The sequence below is a fragment of the Vipera ursinii genome (assembly GCF_947247035.1).
Source record: "Vipera ursinii genome assembly, chromosome: 4".
NCBI lineage: Eukaryota > Metazoa > Chordata > Lepidosauria > Squamata > Viperidae > Vipera > Vipera ursinii.
In genome coordinates, this window is record NC_139514.1 from 215,063 (window position 1) to 237,391 (window position 22,329).

The 22,329-nt window shown below is 63.3% G+C and overlaps 2 protein-coding genes across 4 annotated transcripts; one reads left to right on the forward strand and one right to left on the reverse strand.

Annotated features, from left to right (window-relative positions):
- Positions 1-12,505, forward strand: APBB1 (amyloid beta precursor protein binding family B member 1). 3 transcript variants are annotated; one of them, XM_083361937.1, is made up of 15 exons: positions 1-1,043; positions 2,725-2,814; positions 3,215-3,821; positions 5,828-6,009; positions 7,377-7,433; positions 7,512-7,594; positions 8,062-8,125; positions 8,432-8,569; positions 8,689-8,816; positions 9,089-9,203; positions 9,466-9,550; positions 10,166-10,249; positions 11,156-11,271; positions 11,411-11,587; positions 11,878-12,505. In XM_083361937.1, exons 3-15 carry the CDS (start codon positions 3,236-3,238, stop codon positions 12,046-12,048), a joined length of 1,986 nt encoding a protein of 661 aa, XP_083218063.1. In that variant the 5' UTR covers positions 1-1,043; positions 2,725-2,814; positions 3,215-3,235; the 3' UTR covers positions 12,049-12,505. The 3 variants fall into 3 exon arrangements, with proteins under 3 accessions (XP_083218063.1, XP_083218061.1, XP_083218062.1); XM_083361935.1 differs by lacking the exon at positions 1-1,043 and adding an exon at positions 1,488-1,545; XM_083361936.1 differs by lacking the exon at positions 1-1,043 and having other exon boundaries at positions 2,529-2,814.
- A 423-nt stretch (positions 12,506-12,928) lies between these two features.
- On the reverse strand, positions 12,929-21,088 carry SMPD1 (sphingomyelin phosphodiesterase 1). Its single transcript, XM_083362015.1, has 6 exons — positions 20,797-21,088; positions 17,451-18,211; positions 15,687-15,858; positions 15,471-15,547; positions 13,982-14,127; positions 12,929-13,905 (listed from the first exon to the last, which is right to left on the reverse strand). The coding sequence occupies exons 1-6, from the start codon at positions 20,995-20,997 to the stop codon at positions 13,502-13,504; spliced, it is 1,761 nt and encodes a 586-aa protein (XP_083218141.1). The 5' UTR covers positions 20,998-21,088; the 3' UTR covers positions 12,929-13,501.
- Between the last annotated feature and the right edge of the window lie 1,241 nt (positions 21,089-22,329).

Here is a 22,329-nt window from a genome sequence, read left to right on the forward strand (position 1 = left end):
TGGATTTTTAATTCAAACATGGTTTCATTCCAAGTGTATAAAATATTACCAGTGCTAACAATTTTGTTTTATAATTTGCAATATGCCCTTAGCAACACTTGGAAAGATAGACTCAAGATTCAGAAGGATCTTGACAGACCTAACCAACAAGATACAGAGTCAGTAGTGAGAAAAGTACAGCCTGCACTTAGGCAAAACAAACAACCCCCCCCAAACAAAAAACAAAACCAAACCCCCACAGGCACAGCAGTGCCTGGCTCAAGAGAGATCCAAGGAGTCCTAGCACACCGCCATTTAAATAGGAGCCAGCCATGTGCTGCAGCTGCCAAAAAAGCCAGTGCAATCCTGGGCTGCATCAACAGAGGGACAGCCTCAAGTTCGTGTAAGTTCCTCTTTCTACTGCACTGGTGAGGCCACACTTGGAATTCTGCATCCAGTTCTGGTCACCAGGACAGAAAAAAGATCCTAGAAAGTGCAGAGAACTAGGATGGCTGTCTTCCAGTACTTGAGGGGCTATCACAGCGAAGAGGGGGTCTACCTGTTCTCCAAAGCACCTGAGGGCAGGACAAGGAGCAACGGGTGGAAGGTGTTCAAAGAGAAATCCAACCTAGAACTAAGGAATTTCCTGACAATAAGAACAATTAATTAGCTTGCCTCCCTAATTGCTGGAGGTTTTTAAGATTCAATATTCATTTGACTAGGATGTTACGGGTATAAGGACTCCTGCTTGGAAAGGGGGATGGACTAGAAGACCTCCAAGGTCCCTTTTTGACCTATGATTCTAAGCCCAGAAGATGCCCTGCCCCCCACCGCCCCCCTGTCCAGCACTTGCTTTCGTGCGGCCCCAGAGGTCCTTCGACAGCCCCCGTTTGATATCCACGGCGCACCCCTCCAAACCAGCGCCCCGCCGGGTGCCTGAGCATCTGGGCCCTCCGAACTGCAGGCTGGCTGCATTTTCGAGATTCCGCACCTGCCCCGCGGAGAACCGGATCCAAGGAGAACTGGCAGCCGGGGGAACCAGGGCGATGAGAAGCTGGGTTGAGGTTTGTTTATGCGGGCACAAAAAGAAGGCGCCCCTCAACGCGTTTGCCCCCAGGCGGAGGTCCGGGGAGGCATCTGGGGCCTGGGTCGCAGCAGGCGCTCTCTCAGGCCCGACACCGAACCGGCCTCAGCGCCCGTCCTGGGCTGGAGAGCGCGCCTTCGGGCGCCCGCGCGATGCCTGGCCCCGGTCCGCAGCCGCCGCCCTGGCTCGCTTCTCGCCGGCGCCGCGACCGCCGCCCGCTCTCCGGCCGCCCCTGCGCGCAGGGCTCTGCGGGGACGGGCGAGGGGCGCCCACCCAGCCCCGGGCGGCCGCGGCGGCGAAAGGGGCGGGGGCCAGTGGCGCTCCCGGTGGCTGCCGCCGCTCCCTCGCTCCGCCAGCCGTCCGTCGACCCCCCCCGGGAGGGGCTCGTCGGTCTCGGAAGCGGAAACGACGCCTCCCCCCCTCCGATCCCCCCCCCGCCCGCCGCCATCTCCCTCCTTACGGAAGCGTCGCTGCAGCTGCAGGTACCCAGCGCGGGCGGGCGGGCGGGCGAGGTGGCGGGGGCCGCTGCCGCTGCTGAGCCTTCTGGGCGGCCGCCGAGCCGGAGGCGCCGGTGCTGCGCCTGGAGCCCGTCGGGGCGCGGGAGGGGCCGAGCGCCGCCGTCCTCCCCGCCGGAGCAGGCGAGCCGCGGCCGGATTCTCCTGGGTGCCTGGCCGGGAGGGGCGCCTGCCCGACGCGATGCTCGCGCCGGCTCGGGTTGGGAAGGCAAGGCGGCCGGGCAGCGACTAGCGGCTGCGCTCCGGGCGAGGCCGCCAGCGGGGTGGGGGTGGGGGGCTGGCTGGGACCGGCGAGCGCCCCAGGCCCGCCCAGATGGCCTCTCTGACCCCCGCGGCCGATGGAGAAAGGGAGCCGGGCCGAGGGCCGCCCCTCCGGCTGGGCAGCCGAGAGTTCCGAGAGGAAGGCCGGAGCTCTTCCTGGAGGAGGGGGCTGCGCCCCCCCCGGGGCTCAAGGAAATGGCAGCCACCGCCTGCTGGCTCCGGGGCCTTCAAGGGGCCGGTGGGGGTCATTGAGCCTGGTCCTGCTTGGCGCATCTGGAGAAGCTTGTGAGGGAGCGGAAGGAAGCCGGGTGGGGCAGAGGCTGCCGCGGGGGTCCCGGCTCCAAGGCCCCCTGCTGTCTCTGGGTCAGAGAGGGAAGCCGGCTTCGGCTTGGCCCCTGGGAGGAGGCCCCAGCCACTGACCTGGATTGCTCACCAGGGGAATGGGCCCAGGCAGGACGCCGGCTCCCCGCTGCTTCTGGGCGGGGGCTCCATTCCCAGCTGAAGGGGAGAAGGGCACAGCCAGAGCAGCCTTCTTGTCCTACCCCGGCCTCCTGTGGGCCACGGCAAGAGGCAAAACGGGTCTCATCCGCACCGGGCAGGGCTGTCCTTAAGGCCTGGTGCTGACCTTGATTTGGATGGCCTTGCGTGGGATTGAGTCCATCCAGGGAGCTCTGTCCACCGTTGGCCGAAGGTCCCAAAGAGCTTCCCTCCAAATGCCAGGGGAGGGGAACAAACAAGCCCCCCCCCAGCCCCAGCGATCTCTAACTGCTCAGAGGAGACTCAGCAGACCAGACGGCCCCCGGCCTGCTCCAGCTGAGCCCCTCTGCCCTGGGCTGCTGGGGTGGACTGACTGACTGACTGACTGCCTCTCCCCGTTGCCCCCAGGAGCTGAATGCTGCCCAGCCTTCCTTGGACTGCTCCCCAGGATTCCCCCGAGGCATGTAGCTGCGGTTCTCTCCCTCCGGCCCAGGATCGGTAAGCCCCAGCGAGGCCTTGCAGGAGTCGGTGCTGAACTTGGGGGCGGGGGGGCATGCAAAGAGCAGTTCAGGGCTTTTGCCCACCTAGCTCGGGGAACGGGTGGAGGGAGGGAGGTTTTCTGGGGCCCAGGACAGTTCCTGCCCCTGATCTTCGACCCGCTCCCAACATCCATCTCTGGCTTTCATTCCCGCAGCCCAAGGCCAGGGGTGACCAAATTAGCTGGTGTCTGTGCACAGCAGGCGATGCTTACCAATCAAAGCTAATCCTAACCAGGGCCCTGCTGGCCTGGGGGGGGCTCTTCCAAGTGGCACGGGGTGCGTGGAGGTGGGGGCTCGGGAGGGGTGTCCCTGCATTGGGATTGCTCCCTCAGAGCTGTAACCGGTCGCTTTCTCACCAGTCTTCCCCAGCGCCCAGCATCATGTCCAGCTCACTGAGCAAGCGGAGCAGCCTGGCCAACGACAACGGCTGCCTCGGCCTCAGCCTGGCCTTGGTGGCCCCGCCGGGCGGGGCGGTCCTGCCACACAAGGGGCGCTGCGCCTACAGCTGCGGGGAGCTGCAGAGCCTCCTGGGGCTGCCGCCTTCTGTGGAGGAGCCCTCTAACTGCAAGTGGGTGAAGGAGGGGCAGAACCAGCTGCGGCAGGCGGCGGAGCGTGGCCGCGACCAGAACCGCAACGAAGTGAGCCTTCCCAGCAAGGAGCTGAGCGCGCTGCTGGTCCCACTGACGGGGCAGGAGGTCCAGGGCCGGGCGGAGGACCCCGAGGACCAGGAGGAGGAGGAAGATGAAGAGGAGGAGGAGGAAGAGGAGGAGGAAGGCTTCACCCCAGTCCAGAGTGAGCCCGTGACTGAGTCGGAGCAGAGCTCGGAGCGGGCTCTGCCTCGGGGGGAGCAAGGTCGCAGCGCCAGCCTCCTCTTTGCCACCCGCAACAGCACCGCCAGCGATGAAGACTCCAGCTGGGCCACGCTCAGCCAGGGCAGTCCAACCGGCAGCTCCCCGGATGAAGCCGGTAAATCATTTGGGGGGGGGGCACGGCAGAGGGCAGGAGGGACCATCAAGGGCTTGCTGGAGGGGAGCCCAAAGGCAGAGAGGGACACTGCCACATGCCTGTGCCAGGCAGAGCCAGGTGGCTTGGACAAGCGAGCCAAGTCACACAAGAGGAGGGAATGCAATGGGGGGCAGGATTCTCTTGGCCCCCTCTTCCCTGCATGTTAAAACTGATCTTTCGGAAGTTTTAAGAGGGCAACCGCAAAAGTTCTGGGTTGGGGTGTGTGCTGGGCAGCTTGGGGCTGCTTTCTAGGATGCCCCCCCCTTGTTGGTTGGCAGTATTGCTCCTGCGCCTCCGAAGGCCCCTGGGGGAGCAGTGATGTCAGCAGGTGCCTGGCACAGCCCCCCCTCCCGGGACTGCCTAGTGCCCAGCAACCAGCCCTGGGATGCTCCCCTGATCCTGCCCGCTGCAGCTGTGGCTGTCTCCAGCAGCCTCCCACAGGCAGGGCAGGCTTTCCATACCGCCCCCCCCCCCTCGTTCCTCATCCCTGGGGGAGCCAGGTTGCGGCTCCTTGCCTGGCGAGATGCACGTTGCCTGGGAAGAAGGGGGGCTTTCGTGGGCTGAGCGACATGGACTGGCAAGAGGCTGGTGGGCCCTGGGGCTACAAGGGGTGGGGGAGGGCAAAGGCTGGGGGGCTATTTAAATTATTCTGGGTTTTGGTCTGTGGAACATTTATGCCAGGCTGCAAGACCCCAAGGAGGAGAAGGGATCCTTGGCTGTTCTGCAGCTGGCCTTATTCCCGGCTGGGGGGTGGGAGAAGCTGCGGACTAGTGAGGGGGGCTAAGGTGGATCAGGGGAGCCAGTGGAAGGAGGCAGGGTGGGGTCAGCAAAGCGGCAGGGAGCACAGTGGCTGGGGGAGGGGGGGAAGGCAAAACTAAGGACGTCTTAATTCATTCTCTCTCTCTCTCTCTCTCCTCTCTCCTCTCTCTCTCTGGCAGAGAGCCCGAGGGGGCAGGGGCTGTGAGGGGAGGTCCCAGGGAGAGGTGCTTAGGGGGCAAAATCCCTCCCTCCTTCCCTTTCCTGTGACTCTGCTGCAACCCAGCCCCTCTTGCCTTCGCTTTGCCCCTCCCCTAGGGAAACTGGGCCACCAGGCTGCCTTTGCGCTGGGGAGTCAGGGAATCCTGGCTGGGGAGGGGAGGGGGTGCGACTAAGGAGGCTGGGGGGTGGGTCTCATCTGCCTGCCCCACTGCAGGCAAGAGTTGCTGAAGAGGCAGCGTGTAACAGCCCTGGGGCTGGGGCAGGGGGGAGTGGCAGGCGCTCAGGCCCCCTTTGGGGGTCAGGACGGAGGGCTGGGCAAGAGCCAGGGGCCCCTCTGGTGGCTGCGGAGACGGAGCAGGACTGGCAGGGGGAGGCTGACGGACGGTTTGGGGTCCAGTCAGGCTGGGAGGGGCGGGTTGGGGCAAGGGGCACTGTGCCCACGATGCCCAGCCCTCCGGGGCTGGAGTGCCTGGGGTGGCAGCGCTCAGAGCCCGCGGTGACCCTGCCGGCACAAGGAGAGCCTTGTGCAAGCCCTGCCTTGGCACAGTTGCACGGGCACGCAGACACCCGCCCCGGGAGGTGCCTGTGTGCCAGCACAGCTGGGCCAAGGGAAGGAGCAAGACCGGCCCGCTTCCAGGAAGGCTCTTCCCTGTCGGGCGCGGAGTCAACGCAGAGTCTTCCGGCCTCCTTCATGGGGGCTCCTTGAGGCCCAACGCCTCTTTCGGGGGTTTCCTGGCAGGCTGGGCTGAGTGGCGCTTTGGAGCAGAGCTGCCCAGACTCTCTCGCCTTCCCTCCCTCGATCGATCGTGTGCAGCTGCTTCTTTCCTCCGCCAGCCTCGCCCCCCTTTGCCCCTCCCCCTCCCCCCTGGGGTGGCAGGAGTGGCAGAGAGCCACGGATGGTTGCTTCCCGCTTTATCGGGGCTGCCCACGGCAGCCGGGCCCCCACTCCGGGCCCCCAACCTGGCTGACCTCGCTCCTTCTTTTGGCAGACTCCTTCTGGCTGTGCAACTCCCTGGAGACAGACTCTGACCTCCCAGCAGGATGGATGCGGGTTCAAGATACGTCCGGCGCCTACTACTGGCACATTCCTACAGGCACCACCCAATGGGAGCCTCCCCTGTGCGGTGGGAGGGGCGACTCGGCAGGAAACACCCCCACCCGGGAGACTCAGGTGAAAGGCTGGGGGGCTTGGCCCTGGAGTTGGGCGGCCGACGGGCTGAGCCAGCTTGGAGCTGAGGATTTGCTTATTTATTTAGTATTTATTTTTCTCCTGCCTTTATTATACGTTTTGCGTAACTCATTGCAACAAACACAGCTAATACTTCCTCCTCTTCTTATTTACCCACAACAACAATAACCTTGTGAGGTGCTTTGGGAGAGACCGGCCCAAAGTCACCCAGTTGGCTAGCTTTCATGGCTAAGGCGGGACTAGAATTCCCAGTCTCCTGGCGATTGGTCCAGAGTCACCCAGATGGCTTTCATGGCTAAGGTGGGACTAGAACTTCCAGTCTCCTGGCGATTGGTCCAAAGTCACCCAGCTGGCTAGCTTTCATGGCTAAGGCGGGACTAGAATTCCCAGTCTCCTGGCGATTGGTCCAGAGTCACCCAGATGGCTTTCATGGCTAAGGTGGGACTAGAACTTCCAGTCTCCTGGCGATTGGTCCAAAGTCACCCAGCTGGCTAGCTTTCATGGCTAAGGCGGGACTAGAATTCCCAGTCTCCTGGCGATTGGTCCAGAGTCACCCAGATGGCTTTCATGGCTAAGGTGGGACTAGAACTTCCAGTCTCCTGGCGATTGGTCCAGAGTCACCCAGATGGCTTTCATGGCTAAGGCGGGACTAGAATTCCCAGTCCCCTGGCGATTGGTCCAGAGTCACCCAGATGGCTTTCATGGCTAAGGTGGGACTAGAACTCCCAGTCTCCTGGTTTCTTGCTGTGTACCTTAACCACTAGACCGAACTGGAGCTGAAAGGCCACACCAAGACTGGTGCTCCAGAGGGCAGGCCCAGGCCTGGGTGCCAGATGCAGGATGGCAGGGGCCGGCTGCCCTGGAGGAAAGAGGGGGCAACTCCAAAAGCAGCTGGGGGGGGCTCCTTCAAGCAGGGCTACCTGTGAGGGCTCCTGCCTTAACGCGGGGGGGGGGCGCTTTGGGCAGGCCTGGACCGGGCATGGGAGGGATCGCCTCCTGTGGCAGCAACTCCCCCTCTGCCCACACAGCTCTGCCAGGCGCAGGAAGATGGGTCCTTTCCAGACTAGGGTTAGTTAGGAAGCCCCCCCCCACCCTTCCCCTCTCGCTGCAGTTCAGTAGCCAGGCTGGTCTAGTGATTCAGGCACCCGGCTAGAAACCAGGAGACAGTGAGTTCTAGTCTTGCCTTAGGGGTGAAAGCTGGCCGTGTGGCTGCTGACCAGTCCCCTTCTCTCAGCCCAGCCCACCTCACAGGGTGGTGGTTGTGGGGAAAACAGGAGGAGGAAGGAGCGCCAGGTACGTCTGCTGTGGTCACTTATTTGTAATCTAATAACCCCCCTCCTTCCCTGCAGCTCACCTGGATGGACTTTGGGCAAACGGACGCAACCCCCAATCCTGACTTCTGGAAGGTGAGTGGCTGCCTGGGCTGGGGGGGGAGGGGCAAGAGGGGGGGCGCTTGACTGCTCCTCACGGCTTTCCTCCCCCAGGAGATTCCACCGGAGGGGGCGACCCCTGAGCCTCAGTCAGAGGAGGGCCAGCCCAGCTCAGCCTTGGGATCCCCCGGCATCCGGTGAGTGCCTATGTGTGTGTGTGGGGGGGTTTCGTGGCCTCGGTCCGGGGAGAGGCTGCCCCTCGGGGGTCCCGCATAGCTCAAAGACCCTTTGGAGCCCCAGGGTGGGCTGGCCCCCACCCGCCAGTGGCCGCGCATCGATGCCCAGAAATTGCCCGGCACCTTCCTGCCAAATCGTGGCAGCCTCAGAGGGAGGGTGAAAGAGAGTGAAGAATGGTTCGGGGCACTGCCAGGCTGGTGGGCCAGGGAGGGTCCTTTGCTGGGGGCCGTGGGGGGTGGGGGTGGCAGAGAGCCATCCTGCCTCCAGTTCTCTCTGTGTCCGCAAGGCCGCAGCATGTGGGGGTCTGCCCTTCCTTCAGGAGCCTGAGGGGGGGGTCTCTGGGTGCCACGGGTGCATTTTGAAGAGGCAGCCCGCTGGGGCTGGGGGGGGACCCAGCTGACACCACCCTGGTCCGTTTGTCTTCCAGGTCTTCCCTGGAAGCAGGAGGGGAGGAAGCAGTCGGGTTGCTGGGCCTTTCCCCGGGATCGAAGGTAACACTGCCCGAGGCCGGGAGCATGGCAGGCTCCCTTGGGCCACTGGCAGGCTGGCCTCTGACCCCCCTTGCAGGAGGGATCCCCCTCAGTGCCCCCCAACGACAGGCAGGATCCTCCAGCTTCCGTGAACAGCCCAGCTGCTTGGCAGAAGGTCCTGAGAAGGGACCCCCGGTGCCCCCTCTAAGGCATTGCCTGGGGCTGCCCCTGGGCTCCCTCCGCTGCCACTTTCACCCGGGGGGGGCAGATTTTCTGTTTGGGAAGCCCCACATCCCCGGACACGCCTGTCTCCGCTGCTTCCTGCAGTGCTTCTCCGTCCACTCGCTGGGCTGGGTGGCGGTGGCCGAGGAGGAGCTGGCGCCGGGCAGGAGCGGGGTGGCCGTCAACAACTGCATCCGGCAGCTGGCCGGGCAGGAGCCGGCCCTGGGGGGCTCCTGGGTGGAGGTAAGCGGCCGAGGGGGTGGGCAGCTGGCAGTGTGGAGGGGGGAGGCTCCTGGGGACTCTGGGCCAGCCCTGGAGGGCCTGCGGAAGGGCCCGTGGCAGCCGTGCCCCCTCCCCTGCAGGGCAAGGCCATGCTGCTGGTCCTGGAGGAGGAGCTGCTGAAGCTGCTGGACCCCCAGAAGCGGACGGAGCTGCACTGCCTGCCCATCGCGGCCATCCGGGTCTGGGGTGTCGGGCGGGACAGCGGAAGGTAGGCGGCCCCCGCACAGCAGAAGGGAGGTGGCCGTGGTGCCTGGGGGCTGCTGGGTGGGTGGGCTTCCCTGGAGGATCCTCTGCCCTCCAGGCTGTGGCTGCTCCTCGGGGGCCGGCGGCGGCTGAGCCCCCAGGGGAAAGTGGGGCCTTTGCACACTTATGTCCCCTGCTGGGAGGGGCATCGGAATGGCCCGCTGGAGGGGCTTTGCCAGGCCCACCTCTGACCTGGCATCCTGTGCCTCGCTTCCCGACCCTGTGCCTCGCCCGCAGGGAGTTTGCGTACGTGGCAGAGGACCAGCTGGCTCAGATGCTGAAGTGCCACGTCTTCCGGTGTGAAGCTCCCGCCAAGCATATCGCCAGCAGACTCCGTGAAATCTGCTCCAAGGTCAGGTCCTGCCCCCCCACCGCCTTCCCGCTTCCTTGGGGGTCTCCGGCTGCCGGCCTTGCCCCTCCCTCCCATCTCCCTGGGGGGTGTCCCAAGCAGCTCCTGGGAAGATGGGCACAAGAGAGGGCCTCACGCTGGGGCTGGGCACCGTCCTCAGACCCCCCCTGCCTCCCCCCCCTCAGTTCTAATGTCGTGGGGCAGGACGTGCAGGATTGTGGCAGCCAGCCTGATGGCCGTTGGGGTGATTGCTCCTCTCCTCCAGATTGTGACAGAGCGGCGGAGCGTGCAAAGCTCACTCAACGGGCTCTCCCTGGATACGTCCAAGATGGTGGAAATCCCCTTCCAAGGTGGCTGGGAGATGGGGGGGGGGCGGGGGTCGGGGGCTTGGGAGGGGGTTCCTTGTCTCCAATCCCGATTCTGCTTCCCCCCTCGCCTGGGCTGCCGGGGGAGGTTGCAGGAAGCCCCCGTGCGGAGGGGGGCCATCGGAGGGTCACTCGGGGCCTCCATGCACCCTGGGGGTGCTGGTGGGGGGGCAGCCAGGCAGAATGGGGAGCCCTTGACTTACGACCCTTATTGAGATTGGCAATTAAGGTTGCAAGTTGTGACAATCATAAAGTCAGTCATCGCACAAGTGACCTGATTTTATGCCACTTATTGTGGCAGTTGTAAAATGACCGCAGGGGGTCATTCAGTGAGTCCATTGGTCACCGTGCCCAGTTTTTCCAGAAAATGGAAATAAGCGCCAATTTCTGGCAAAATCATCTTAAAATGGGGTCATGTGACTGAGGGGTGCGCTGAGTGCCCCAAATATGGTCATGTGACTAGCGGGGGGTGACGTCGGAACTTTGAAACGGGGTCATAAGTAGCTTTCGGGGGGAGACTCATAATTTTGAGTGGTTGATGAGCAACCAGTTGTAAGTCAAGGTTGCCGCTGCTCTCGGCCCTCCCTTTCTTTTCTCCAGCTGAGTTTCCGGCACCCAAAAGCGAATCGGTCCAGAAATTCCAGGTTTACTACTTGGGGAGCGTTTCTGTGGCCAAGCCTGTGGGTAAGAGAGGCGTGGGGAGAGGTGGGGCAGAGGCTTCTGCTGAGACTCCGAGAGGCGGCAGAAGGTGGGCGGCTACCAGGCCCAGGGGACCTGCAGTGGAAAGCCAGAGGGGACAAGCATGACCTTTCCATCCCAACCACCTCCTCCCGAGACCACCCATGCAGCCCTCCCCAGCCTTTCCAGCTCCAAGGACCGGACACAGCGGTGGGCGGCGGGGGGGGGGGAAGGTTTCACGTGTGCAAATTTAGCTTTGCCCGCTTGCCTGCCACTTTGGTGGCCAGGTCCCCAACAGGCCACGGACCAGTACTGATCCATGGCCCAGGGGTTGGGGGCCCCTGCTCTAAAGGATTGTCCTTTCTGTGGCGGTGTGACCAAGAAAACCATCCTCAGCTTCCTCTGGGTGGGTGTCTGGGTGCTCCTCAACCCCTTGGTTGCATCTCCCTTCCTGCAACCATCCCTTTGCGTCCTTCTGCTGAATGGCGTCCCTTGTCAGGACCTCTGACCTCTTTAAGTCAGCTTCCCCAAAGGCTGCGCCCTCTGCTTGCGTGACTCCTTGTTGGGGGTGGGGGGTCAAGGCCAGGAGATCAGATCTCCCAGGTTTTCCATTCTCCCTTTGAGACTGGGACTCATCCATGTGCAGGTCAGGAACTTGACGGACCCCATGCGAGGACCCTTCCTCCCATCCCCCAGATCGGGGGCAGATCAGTGCCAGCAAAGGGCCCAGGCCACCTTCGGCCTGGGTGGTGGTACTCTGCTTCTCCCTCACCCCCATCCCATCCCAGAAACTGGAACCATCGTCCTGGCTTAGCTGCTTTCCTTGCTGTGCTGCCCACCGGGGTGGGCTTAATTACAAGCTTTGGCCCCTCGCCTGCCCCAGTGAGGCCATCACTGCTTTTGCTTTGCTAGGCATGGAGGTCATCAACAGCGCCCTGGAGGCAGCCCTGACATCTGGCAGCAAGGAGCAGTGGGCACCTGCTCAATTCAGCGTGGCACCGGCCACTCTTACCCTCACCCATCAGCAGGTAAGAGTGCCTGGCGTCTTTGGCAAGAGCAGCCGGGGAAGAGCCCTCGAGAGTTGGGGATGGGGAAGCCCTGGGAGGGGCAAGAGCAGGCACCCCTCCACTATGGGTGGGTCTGCCCTGATGCCCGCCTTCCCCGCAGACCGACACCGTGCTGTGTGAGTGCCGCGTGCGCTTCCTCTCCTTCATGGGCATTGGGCAGGACGTCCGCTCCTTTGCCTTCATCATGGCTGCTGCCGCTGGCAACTTCCGCTGCCACATGATCTGGTGTGAGCCCAATGCTGCGGGGCTGAGCGAAGCCGTTCAGGCCGCTTGCATGGTGAGTTTGAGGCACTCCTCTTGCCTGCCCGCCGGTTGTCAGAGGCTCTGCCACGTGGCCAAAAGGGCGGCGGGGCTCCTGTGCCAGCTCTGTACCATCTGTGGGCGGCTGTGACTGGCCAATCCTGCTCTCCCCACTGAGCAGCCCCTCCCTCCGACCGGTGCCTAATGGCGGTCCATCCGTGCCCTGCTATAGAAGCCCAGATCGCAGGGCAGGGCTGGGAGGATCCTGTGCCCCAGGTGCCTGTACCAGCACCGATGCCCTGTCACCGCCTTGCCCCTCCTTTTCAGCTCCGCTACCAGAAATGCTTGGATGCGCGGCCCCAATCCACCAGCAGCTCCTGTCTCCCGGCCCCTCCTGCTGACTCCGTGGCTCGCCGTGTGGGCTGCACAGTTAGGAAGGGCATCCAGGCCCTGCTGGGGACCCTCCAACCCAAACGCCAGGGGTCCCAGACGCCGTGAGCTACAGGCAGGAGAGGGGCACCTGCCCACCCACCTTGACCCTCCGGGCCAGCAGCGCCACTGGCCTCTTGCCATCAGCCTCGTAGCGCTTTGCCTGCCACGGTGCGCGGTGCGTGTGTCTTCTGCATGAGTGCAAGGTGTCTATTTATGAGGGATGTGTGGATCTGCAGAGAAGTGTGACTTTCGTGCCAGTGGGGGAAGGGAGGGGTGGGCTCCTCCTCGGGCAGCTGATCCCGCTGGCCTCTGCCCACCCACCCCTGCAGGTATGGTAGGCCCTGGGATTAGCTGGAGCTGCTGCAGAGGCCTCGCTGGTGTCTGGCCACACACTGGGGAGGGGCCACGGTCTCAGCAGCCCCCCCCCATTTGCCCAGGAGCAGAGGGGGTGGGGGGAGAGCTGCTGCCTCTGCTGTTGCAACAACTCTTTGTCTTGTACTAACCCAGAAATAAACTGTTCCAGCGTCCCCATCCATCTCTGGTGTGGTGCTGTGATGGGGGAGGGATCTGCCAATGTCCGTCTCCCCACCCCAGAAGCAGCTGGGGGCCAATTCAGGGATGATGGGTGCCTGGAAGGGCCAAGGAGCGCACTGATGGTTTGATGAGTACAGGACACCCTCCTCCCCGCCCAGGATATGGGGCAGGAAAGGCAGGCCTTGGCTTCTCCCCATGAGCTGCCATCAGGGCAGAAGGGGTTGAACCCCACCTTCCCCCCCCTCCTGCCTGGGTGCAGTGTGCCCCTCCCCAGTTGTGCCCATGTGTCTCTGCACTCTGGCCTTGGGGGCAGCTGGCTGGTCACACATAGGAGAGGGAGCCCGGAGGATCTAGGCGAGGGGCTGACCCCAGGTCAGTGGGCACTGGGTGAAAGAGGCGTCTTCTGCCAGTGGAGGAGACACAGAAGCTGTTTATTGCTGGGGAGGGAGGAACAAAAGAGAAGGGGGGCGCCCCTCCCCTGCAGAGGAATCCCGTGGCAGAAGAGTCTGAGAATGGATCCTGCCAGGTTTTGCCTGGCGCCACAGCCAGCCCTGCGGAGGAGCCCTGGCAACAAAACTCCCAGCGCCCACGGCTGCCCAGGTCTCTGCTCCTCCTTTGCTGATGGCACCTCAAACATGGGGACAGCAGGGTGGGCGTGTCTTGCAGGCCTGCTTCCCATGCCCACACGAAAGGGGTGGAGCCGGGGTGGAAGAGGAGGCGTTGCCGAGCAATGGAGGGGAGCTGCAGGGACAGAGGCCAAGAGCAGCCAGGGCAACCCACCCTCTGCTAAGGGTCTTAGGGCCACCACTGGCTCCTTTCTGCATCTCAGGGGCACGATTTGAAGGGCTGTGGTGCTTGTCTGGAACTTGAGCCCAGTGGAGTGCCCGAGAGAAGGGGTGCCGTGTTGTGCCCACACCCACCAAGCCTGCTGGAGGACAGGGCCCCTGTGTCCCTTGGCACTCCTAGGCCTCATCTCGGCTCCCAGCTAGCAAAATTGGTGCTGCCGCTGCCAGGCCTGGATTTCTGAAAAGGGCAGCTTAAGGTTCTGGCAGAGTTTGGGATCGGCCGCCCGGCCGGTGCGGAGAGCACAGAGTGTGGCCTTCTTGCAGGCGTCGCCACAGGGCATGGTGGGCGGGTGGCCTTTGAACCTCAGGTACCAGAAATGCTGGAAGAGCCGCTCGTCGGCCTGCAGGCGGTCCAGGAGTCGGTTCCAGTCCTCTGGGAAGGCCACGGGCAGCCCGTACGTCTCCCGGGCCCCGTAAAGGCGTTGCCACTGAGCCACGGCACCGGGCTGGTTTGCCTGCGTCAAGTTCAAGATGAACGTCTCGTGGTCAAGGACCATGTAGGAGCTGCCAGAGCGGATCCCGTCCACGTGGTAGATCCGATACCCTGGAAGGAAGGCAGGAGGGGTTACTGGCTCAGTTCAGGCCCTCTGCCAGGAGGGGGGGAGAGGTCAGCACCTCACCTGGGTTGAGTTTGATGTAGGTGGTAACGCTGGGAGCCAGGAAGGCAATGCCCACCGGCCGGGAGATGGTCTCCTCGTCGTAAAAAAGCTCAAACCCGTCCAAGTGGGTATGGCCAAAGAACTGCCCAGCGACTGTGCCCTCAAACCTGCAGGGAGGGAGAGACAGGCCTGAGCAGGGCCTCCCCAGACCTTTGTCGCGGCTGGACAGCCAAAACAGGCTGAGCAGGAATCTGGCCTTGCATCTGCTGCCCTGAAGAGGGGGGGGGGGCGGGGAGAATAGGGGCATCCCCAGGAACACCGTGAGAACCAGGACTACCAGACTGGCCAGGAGGAGCCAAGTCTCAGCAGGGGCCCTGAAGGGGACGTCCAGGAGGTCGGCAGAGACCCCCAGACGGGGAGGTCCTTCCCCATTCAAGAGTGCAGCGGGGTCCATGGAAAGCGAGATGCTCCCTTGGCGTCCACCTTCAGGGGAGAGGTGGGTGAATGTGCAACACTCTCGCTGCCCAGGGATTGACCAGCCTGGCAATACGGCCTTCTAAAGGGCGGGACGCGAAAGGGGGCTGGACAGAGCTGACCTTGCCCCACCTCGAAAGGCTAAGCACAGCTGGACATGGTGATGACCAGACTGGAGACGCGCCAGGAGTCCCCACATTTGTAGGGTGGACTACAGAATTCAAAGCCTCTCCAGAAAGCAGCAATGAGGTGCTAACGTCCGGGCGATGGCCAAGAGAGACGGCCGCCATTTGACCAGGATGGTATAAGACTCCTGCCTTGAGCAGTGAGTTGGACTAGATAACCTCCAGGGTCCCTTCCAGCCCTAGGATTCTATGTTTTATGTGCTCAGGAAGTCAGCAGGAGCTGGCCTGGGGAGTGGGAAGGCCCACAGGCAGACCCTGCCGGGGGTTATGGAGTATGCACCCCAAGGAAGAGGGTCTGCAGACCCTCCCCCCAAAGCCGTGAGAAATCAAACCACAGCCGGCAAAGGCCGCGGCTCAGCCATTGCCTCAGCTGCTAAGGTTCAAATTCCAGCTACCAAAATAATTCCCCAGAAGCAAAGTATTTTCTCACTAGCTTTGGGAATGGGAGCCCCCCCCTTGACTGCTGCCCCCCTTCAGGAGCCATCTAGGAAACCTTCTGGGGGATGTGAAGGGCTGCTCCCCCCACCAATTCAGAGCAGCAGCAACTGTGACCCATGACTGAGCCGGGGCAGCTGAAGCGAAGTTAATGATTGGGGGGGGGGGAAACTGCAGGCACCTGAGCGATGGGGAGAAAGGAGCCAGAGAGGCCTTCAGCAACACCTCCCCCCCCCCCGCCCCACAGCGCCTCCTCAGTCGGCGGCTGTCCTTGGAGGGAGGACCCACATCCGGGCTGGGACGGGCGAGGGGTGCCGGCTTGCAGGAGGCTCTGCAGTCAGCCTGGCACAAGCACTTGCTTGGGACGCCCCTTCCTGGGTGCCAGGCTGGGCAGGGCAGGCACTGGCGCTTCGTACCTGTTGATGATGTGGTAGTAATTCCAGCCCCAGCTCGGCATGCAGTGGGAGGGCGGGATGTGCCCGATGATGTGGACCTGCAGGGGACAAGGGGTGTCAGTGGGGGCAGCAGCACAGGGCACCCTCCCCCCTGTGCCCTGCTTCCGAGTAGGCCACCTCATGCTCTGGGAGTGACCTGGCTCCAGCCCAGCGCCACCCCTGCCCGCCCCAGCTCACCTTCTCTCCACTTTCCTCCGCCCTCTGCAGGACGCCCACCAGCCACTGGAGCTGCCCGGCCGGGTCAGTGGAGTTGATCAGGAGCCAGAAGTTGGCCTCGGAGCAGAAATTCATGTTGAGGGAAACCAGTCGGAGGCCCTGCCAGATGGGGAGGGTGTAGAAGCCTCCCAGCCTGCCAGAGAGGAGGAGGAAAGTCTCAGGGATGGAAGGACTTGTGGAACCCCCCCTCCTGCCAATGGGGGGGGGGTTCCTTCCTTCCATCGCCATCAACCAAACTTCAAAACCTCCAGTGATGGAGTCCCCATGCCTCCAGAGCAGGCATGGGCACCTATGGCAACTTTACCAGCTGTGGACTTCAACTCCCAGAATTCCTGGGCCAGCACAGCATAGCATTCTGGGAGTTGAAGTCCAGTTTGTGGAGTTGCCATAATCACCCAGCCCTGCTCCAGAGGGAAGCGAGTGCCCTGGGCAGAGGCAGCCCGACTGGCGCCATGGGGCTCTACCACTCGCCCACGCCCAGGCCGAAAAACTCTTAACCATGCAAAGAAAGTGGCCTACTCTCTGAGGAGGCATGGCTCCCTTCCCACAAGCAAGGAGAGACTTTACGACGGACACATGGCAGAATTAAGCCCCATCTGGACCCCCTCCCCAAACAAAGCTGCCCCCCAAGGATGAGGTTGCCTAGTTTGGGTAAGGAACTGGCTGCAAGAACACAATCCAGCTCAGAGAGGACCAAGGACCCTTCAAAGCCGGCTTTGCACGCAGAAAAGTTTGTAATCACGTCAACAGAATGGCCACAAAAGCAGTCCAAGCTGCCTTACAGGGCTGTTGCTGTTGTGGGGAAAATAGGCAGCGATATTCCTGGCGCGGCCGGCTGAGGAATTCTGGGAGTTGAAGTCCACGGGCCTTAAGGTGGCCAAGGTTGGGCACACCTGATTTAAAACCTCTCCTGAGCCTGGCCACAGAAAGGGAGCAGCAGCCGTGAGGCTCTACCTGGTGAATCCTAATTCTCATGCCTGGCAAAGCCCAGATATTTTGCTGAGTAGAAAGGAGGGCAACTGCCGCGGCAGCCGGTTGCTTTGCCAACAAGATCGAGAGAAGCAAGAACCAGGAGAGCAGGTTGCACCATCCCGGTCGGGAAGCAAAACTTCCTTGCTTAATTAATTCACTTGATTTCTATAGCCACCCAGCTTAGCCAAGCAACTCGGTTACGGGCAGACCAGCCACAGCCCAGGGAAAGCAGACCAGCCCATCTGGAGCCCTTGGCCCGAGCCCACGGGGTGCTGCTCTTCCTGCAGGCCTGGCCTGGGGGCAAGGGTCCAGCTCCCAGTGGCTGGAGGCTGCCAGAGGCCGGAAGGCCTCTCCCTGGCCCGGGATTATTTATGAAAAATAGGGAAGGGTATAATGAACACATTTGGGTCAGAGCTGCCGGGAGGAGAGGAAGGAGGCCGGTGGAGTGGGAGGGGGGGAGCTGAATTTTATTTATTGTTTTTATTGGGAGATTTGTTGACGATGCCCAGGGCAGGTCCCTCCGAGGCCACAGGGGGAATGGGGAAGGGGGGAGTGAGGCTCTGCTCCCCAGGGAAGGCGGGGGAGTGCCCAGCCTGGACCTCCACCCAGCCTTGACTCCCAGGCGGGCAAATGGCCTGGGTCTGCAGGGCAGAGGCCACTCTCCGCGGGGGCCGCCTCCTGACGTCCCTCAGGCAGCCTTCCCTTCCCCCCACCCCCTTGCCTTCCCAGTGCCCACCAGTCCCTCGCTCCTGCCTTAGGGTCTGCAGGGCTTCTGGGGGCAGCCACTGCTGCCAGGCGTCGGCCATGGCATCGTACAGCCAGGCGGAGGACTGGTTCCCAGGCACGTAAGGCGGGGGGAAGGAGTTCACCGGCACAGACTCGTGGTTGCCCACCGCCGGGTAGACGGGCAACGGCCCCAGGTACTTCTGGATGAGGCTGGTGATGGTGGTGAGGGCGTGCAGCTGGTCCTGGCGCGTCTGCTGCCAGACGTTGTGAGCCGGGATGTCGCCCGTCCAGTAAGCGGCATCGTAGGGCCCTGCCGACGCCAAGTGCTGCAGCAGGTTCTCCAGGGTGTGGAGGGGCAGGTCGCACTTGCTGTAGGAGCCCCAGTAGCCGGCCCCGGGCCCCTGCGGCCGCCCCCCCCGGCAGCAGAGCGGGTCCTTGCAGTTGGGGTCGCTGCCTGGCGTGTACTGCTGGTCCCAGTGCAGGTCAGTCAGGAAGAGCAGGCGTGCCGTGGGGGCGCTGGGCGGAGGGGGCACCGGAGGGCGCACGGGGGGCTTGGGTGTCTTGGGCAGGGTGACGTTCCAGCTGGAGTAGATGTCCCAGTGGCCGCACTGGGCGCCCACCAGCAGGCCGCAGATCTCAGCCGGGCGCAGGACAGAGCGGACCCAGGTGGTCACCACGTCTTGCCCAAAGAGACGGACGATCTCCTTACACACTTTGGGGGGCGCCAGGCTCAGTGTCACGCAGACCTTGGTAGCCAGCTGCTGTATGTGCTCCACGCTGGTCTCCAGCTGGGAAGCAGAGGGGCAACATTAGCACTGGGGGGGGGTCTGGAGAAGCAGCCCTGAAATGTCCTGGCACAAAAGAGGTGCTGGAAGCATCTCCCCGCCTGCCTCCTTAGCCAAGCCATCCCTCCCCTCCTACAGTCCTGTCAGGAGTCCCTGGGGGGGGACAGGCTCTGGTGTGGGGAGACCCACTGCCCCTGCAGTCCACTTCAACGACCAATAAGCACAGGAGCAGCCCCCCCTGGGTGGTCAGAAAAGCCTCCGATAGGCCGGCTGGCTCTTCCCTGCACCTAGCCACGTGCCCTGCCCCACAGAGGCCAGAGTTGAGGTGGGGGGCTGTCCCCATGGCCTCAGCTGGTGCCCCTGGGCTGCCCAGGCTTCCCCCATGGCCCCCAGCCCCTCTCGGCCCTCTCAGCAGAAGAGCAGGCTGTCCACAGGGGCCGCCATTCTCCCGCCCCCCTGAACAACACAGCCCCGAACTCAGCCCTGGCACTGATGTCTGCATGGACCCTGGAGAGAGGCTGGCTGGAAGGGGGGGGCAGCTTGGGAGGGGTCCAAAGCCTGCCTACCAGCTGGGGAGGAGGGAAGGTGCCACCTGGCCTGCCACCACTTGCCTCAGAGTCCACAGCCGGTGCTGTGCAACTGGGCAGCATGGGGCAGCCGGGCTGCTGAGAGGACCCCAGCAGGTCCTCTGGCTCTCCTCTGGGTCTCCTCTCCCTGCAGCAGAGGGAGGGGGAACCAGCTGGATAAGGCCTGCAAGAGGAGAGGTCTGGAGCAGCCCCCTCCCCCATTCCTCCCCCCTCCTCGCTGGGTCTCCCTCCCAATGTGGGGCTGCAAAAATATTGCATGTAAGAGTTGGCAATTATTTATCTGTATCCCACCCTTATTATTTTTACAAGTAACTCAAAGTGGAGAGCATCTCCAACCCCCCTCCCCCCTCCTACATTCCCCACTACAACCACCCTGAAAGGTGTGTGGGACTAAGAGACGGTGACCGGCCCAAAGTCCCACAGCCAGCTTTCATGACTAGGGTGGAACTAGAATTCACCACGTCCGTCACTCTAGCCAGGTGCCTTCACCACTAGGCCCTCCGAGTCGCCATTGTCTTGAACACCCTTTCTTGAATTTCTGTCTCCCCTCAGCAGAGCGCCTGTCAAGGATCCCGCCAGACCCCCAAAGCCAGTGATTTGGGGTGGGGGGCGTGTGGCTTCTAAGCCTGGGATCTGAAGGACGAGAGGCCCACAGGAGCTGCACCCCTTGAGGCGAGGCTTCTCAGGGCCCAGTTTGCCCCCCTGCAGGAGCCCTCGACTGAGCTTATCCCACCAATCTCAGCCTGGGAGTCGGACCACCAACCCTGAAGCCAGGAGAAACTGAGGGGGGGAGGGGGCTTTGGGGTGCTTTGGGAGAAGAGGAGGGCAGCTCTGGGGGGGGGCTCTTCCTCTACCCCAAGGCCTTCAGGTTCTGCACACACACACACACACACACACCCAGGCTGATGGGGAAGCCTCTGGGCTGTGTGGACTCAGAAGCCTCCTGGCTGGGCCCCCTCCCTCTGCCCTTGCCCAGCGCCTGGCTGGCTTCTGCAGAGCTCGTGACCCACTGGAGGTTGGGAATTAGGCTACCAACAAAAGGAGGGGCGTGGTCCCAAGGGCAGCCCCCCCCCCCAAGCAGCTGCTCTGGCTGACTTCAGGAAAGGAGGAGGCAAGTCGGGGGTCCACAAGACCCCACAGGGGGAGGTGGTGACTCTCAGGGGGGGGAGGGGTACAGGAGGGAAAGGCTCTGTCTTTTGCCTTGCAGCCCTTTTGACTCCTTCCAGAAGATTGGGGGGGGGACGGAAAAGGCTGTGCCGGACATCCTGGGAAGGGGGGGGGAAGAGGGTTTCGTATCCAAGGACTGCATGTCTTTCTTCAGGATCCCGACACCTCTAAAACCTTGAGGGGGGGAGGCATCTCCCCAGCTTGTCAGAGGTGTCCCCGGCTCTCAGCGCTGGGCTTCCTCCGGGCAGGGCCCCATCGGGGCTGCTGCGTCTGGGGCAGAAGGGGCAACGCGGCAAGGCCGGGGGAGTTCAGAGGGCAAATCGGGGGGGGGGGCGCAGTGGGTGAACCGGCGCGAGCTCAGCCCGAGCCCAGAGACTCGAGTCCTTCTCAGCGAGGCTGGGATTCGGGAGAGGGTCTGCCCGGTCCTCGCCCTCCCGGGGGTCCCAGGGCAGCCGGCTCTCAGCCTCAAAAGGCGGCGGGGGGGGCAAGGGCCGCCATCGGGCTCTGCCAACTTCCTTTGCGCGAGTCTTCCCCGCGGCCAGCGGGTGCCCTCCCCTCCTTCTGGGAAACGCTTACAAGGGGCCGCCGGGACCTTCTCCACCCCGGCCCCGGAGGGCACCGCGGGCAGGAGAGGGCGCCCCGGCTGCCACCAGGAAGCCAGCCGGGAAACGGCCTCAGCGAGTCGCGGAAAGGGACCAGCCGGCCCCGCTTTGCCGGAGCGGAAACGCCGTTCCGGTCTGCCGCGGGAGGGGCCGGCGGGCCCAGCCGCCGTCCCCGCCGGGTGCCGGGGCCCGAAGAGGCGGGGAGCGGCCGGCGGAGGAGCGGGGCGCTCACCTGCATGCCGGCGTCCAGGGCCGTGAAGATCAGCCGGCAGACGGGGCAGCTGAGGTTCCTCCACCCGAATTGCGCTCCGGCCGCGGGCAGCAGCCTCTCCAGGGCCGCCCGCCTCTCCCGGGGCAAGGCCGGCCCCGCCGCCAGCGCCAGCGCCAGCGCCAGCGCCCCGGCCAGCGCCAGGTGGACCGCCGCCGCCCGCATCGCCCGGCTCGCTTCGGCTGCAAAGGACGCAAAACGGGCCGCCGCCAGCCGCGCTCCGCCTGGCCTAGGCTCGCCACTGCCGCCCGGCCGGGCGCCCAGCAGGGAAGCGGCTGCGGCGGGCGGAGCGATGCGAGCCCCCGCCCCGCAAGATGGCCTCCGCCCGGCTGGCCCCGGGGGCTTGCCGGGTCCGGCGCCCTCCCCGCGCCGCGAGGCTCCCTCCTGCCGCCACGTGCGGCCCGGGGAGGGGGAAAGTCCTCCGGCCGCGCGGATCGGGCCGAGGGTCCGGGGAACGGGAAGGGCCGCGTCGGCCCCGAGTGGCAACAGAAGTCCGAGCCGCCCCGGGCTGGCCGCGATCTTGCCCGGGAGGCAGGCAGGGAGCCAGAAGCATCCCGCCCCCCCCCCCGCTTGCCCCCGCGCCTGCCGTCCAGGACGGCCCTTGCCATCCGGAGGACTGCCCCGACCCCCCCCCCCATCCCCGGGGCCCTCGCGGCGCTCCCTTTGCCCGGCTGTCTCCTTCGACAGGATTCCTCCCAAGTGACCCAGAATCTGAGCGTTTCTCCCCTGCGGGGGTGCCGGGGGCGCTCGGAGCTCGGCGGTCCCTCGGACGTTTCCTTCGGAGAGCGGCTGGTCTGGTTTCTGGTGAGCGGGCTCTGCTCCCTGCCCGTATGCGGTAGCTTGGCCCGACGCTGTCGGCGGCGGTGGGGGCTTCCTCTCTGGAAGTTCCTCGGTTGGACGGTGGGCTTGTCTGGCGCTTGGTGGCCGAGGGGGAGGGATGCACTCTGCATTTCCTGCTGCTTTCTTTTCTCCTTTGAATGGTAGGTACGTTTGTCCCCTTGTGGAGTGATTTTCCTGAATGCCGGGCTCCTGGGCTTGGCTTGGTCAAGGATGCTCCCAGTTTCCCAGCTGAAAGTATTTATTTATTTATTTAGATTAGTATTTAGTATGGCTGAGTCTCTTCAGGTATTGTGTGATTAAGGGATTTCCGTTGTCTTCTGACTGCTGCTTGGTGTTCATGGATGCACTCTGCTAGTCGGAGATGTTTTTCATGTAGCAGCAGTGTTACATTTCGTAGCTTGTGTTGGCTGTGCTGTAGCACAGGGGTCCTCAACCTTGGCAATTTTAAGACTTGTGGACTTCAAGTCCCAGAATTTGGGAGTTGAAGTCCACAAGTCTTAAAGTTGCCAAAGTTGAAGACCTCTGCTGTAGCAGGTTGAGTGGTGAGGCACCTTCTGATAAAGTTGTGTGGGTGTAAGGAGCCACTTCAACTAACTCCTGAAACAGGCATCGTCTCAAAAGGAAACTGTTTTTAGGGGTCAGTGACAGGAGGGAAGT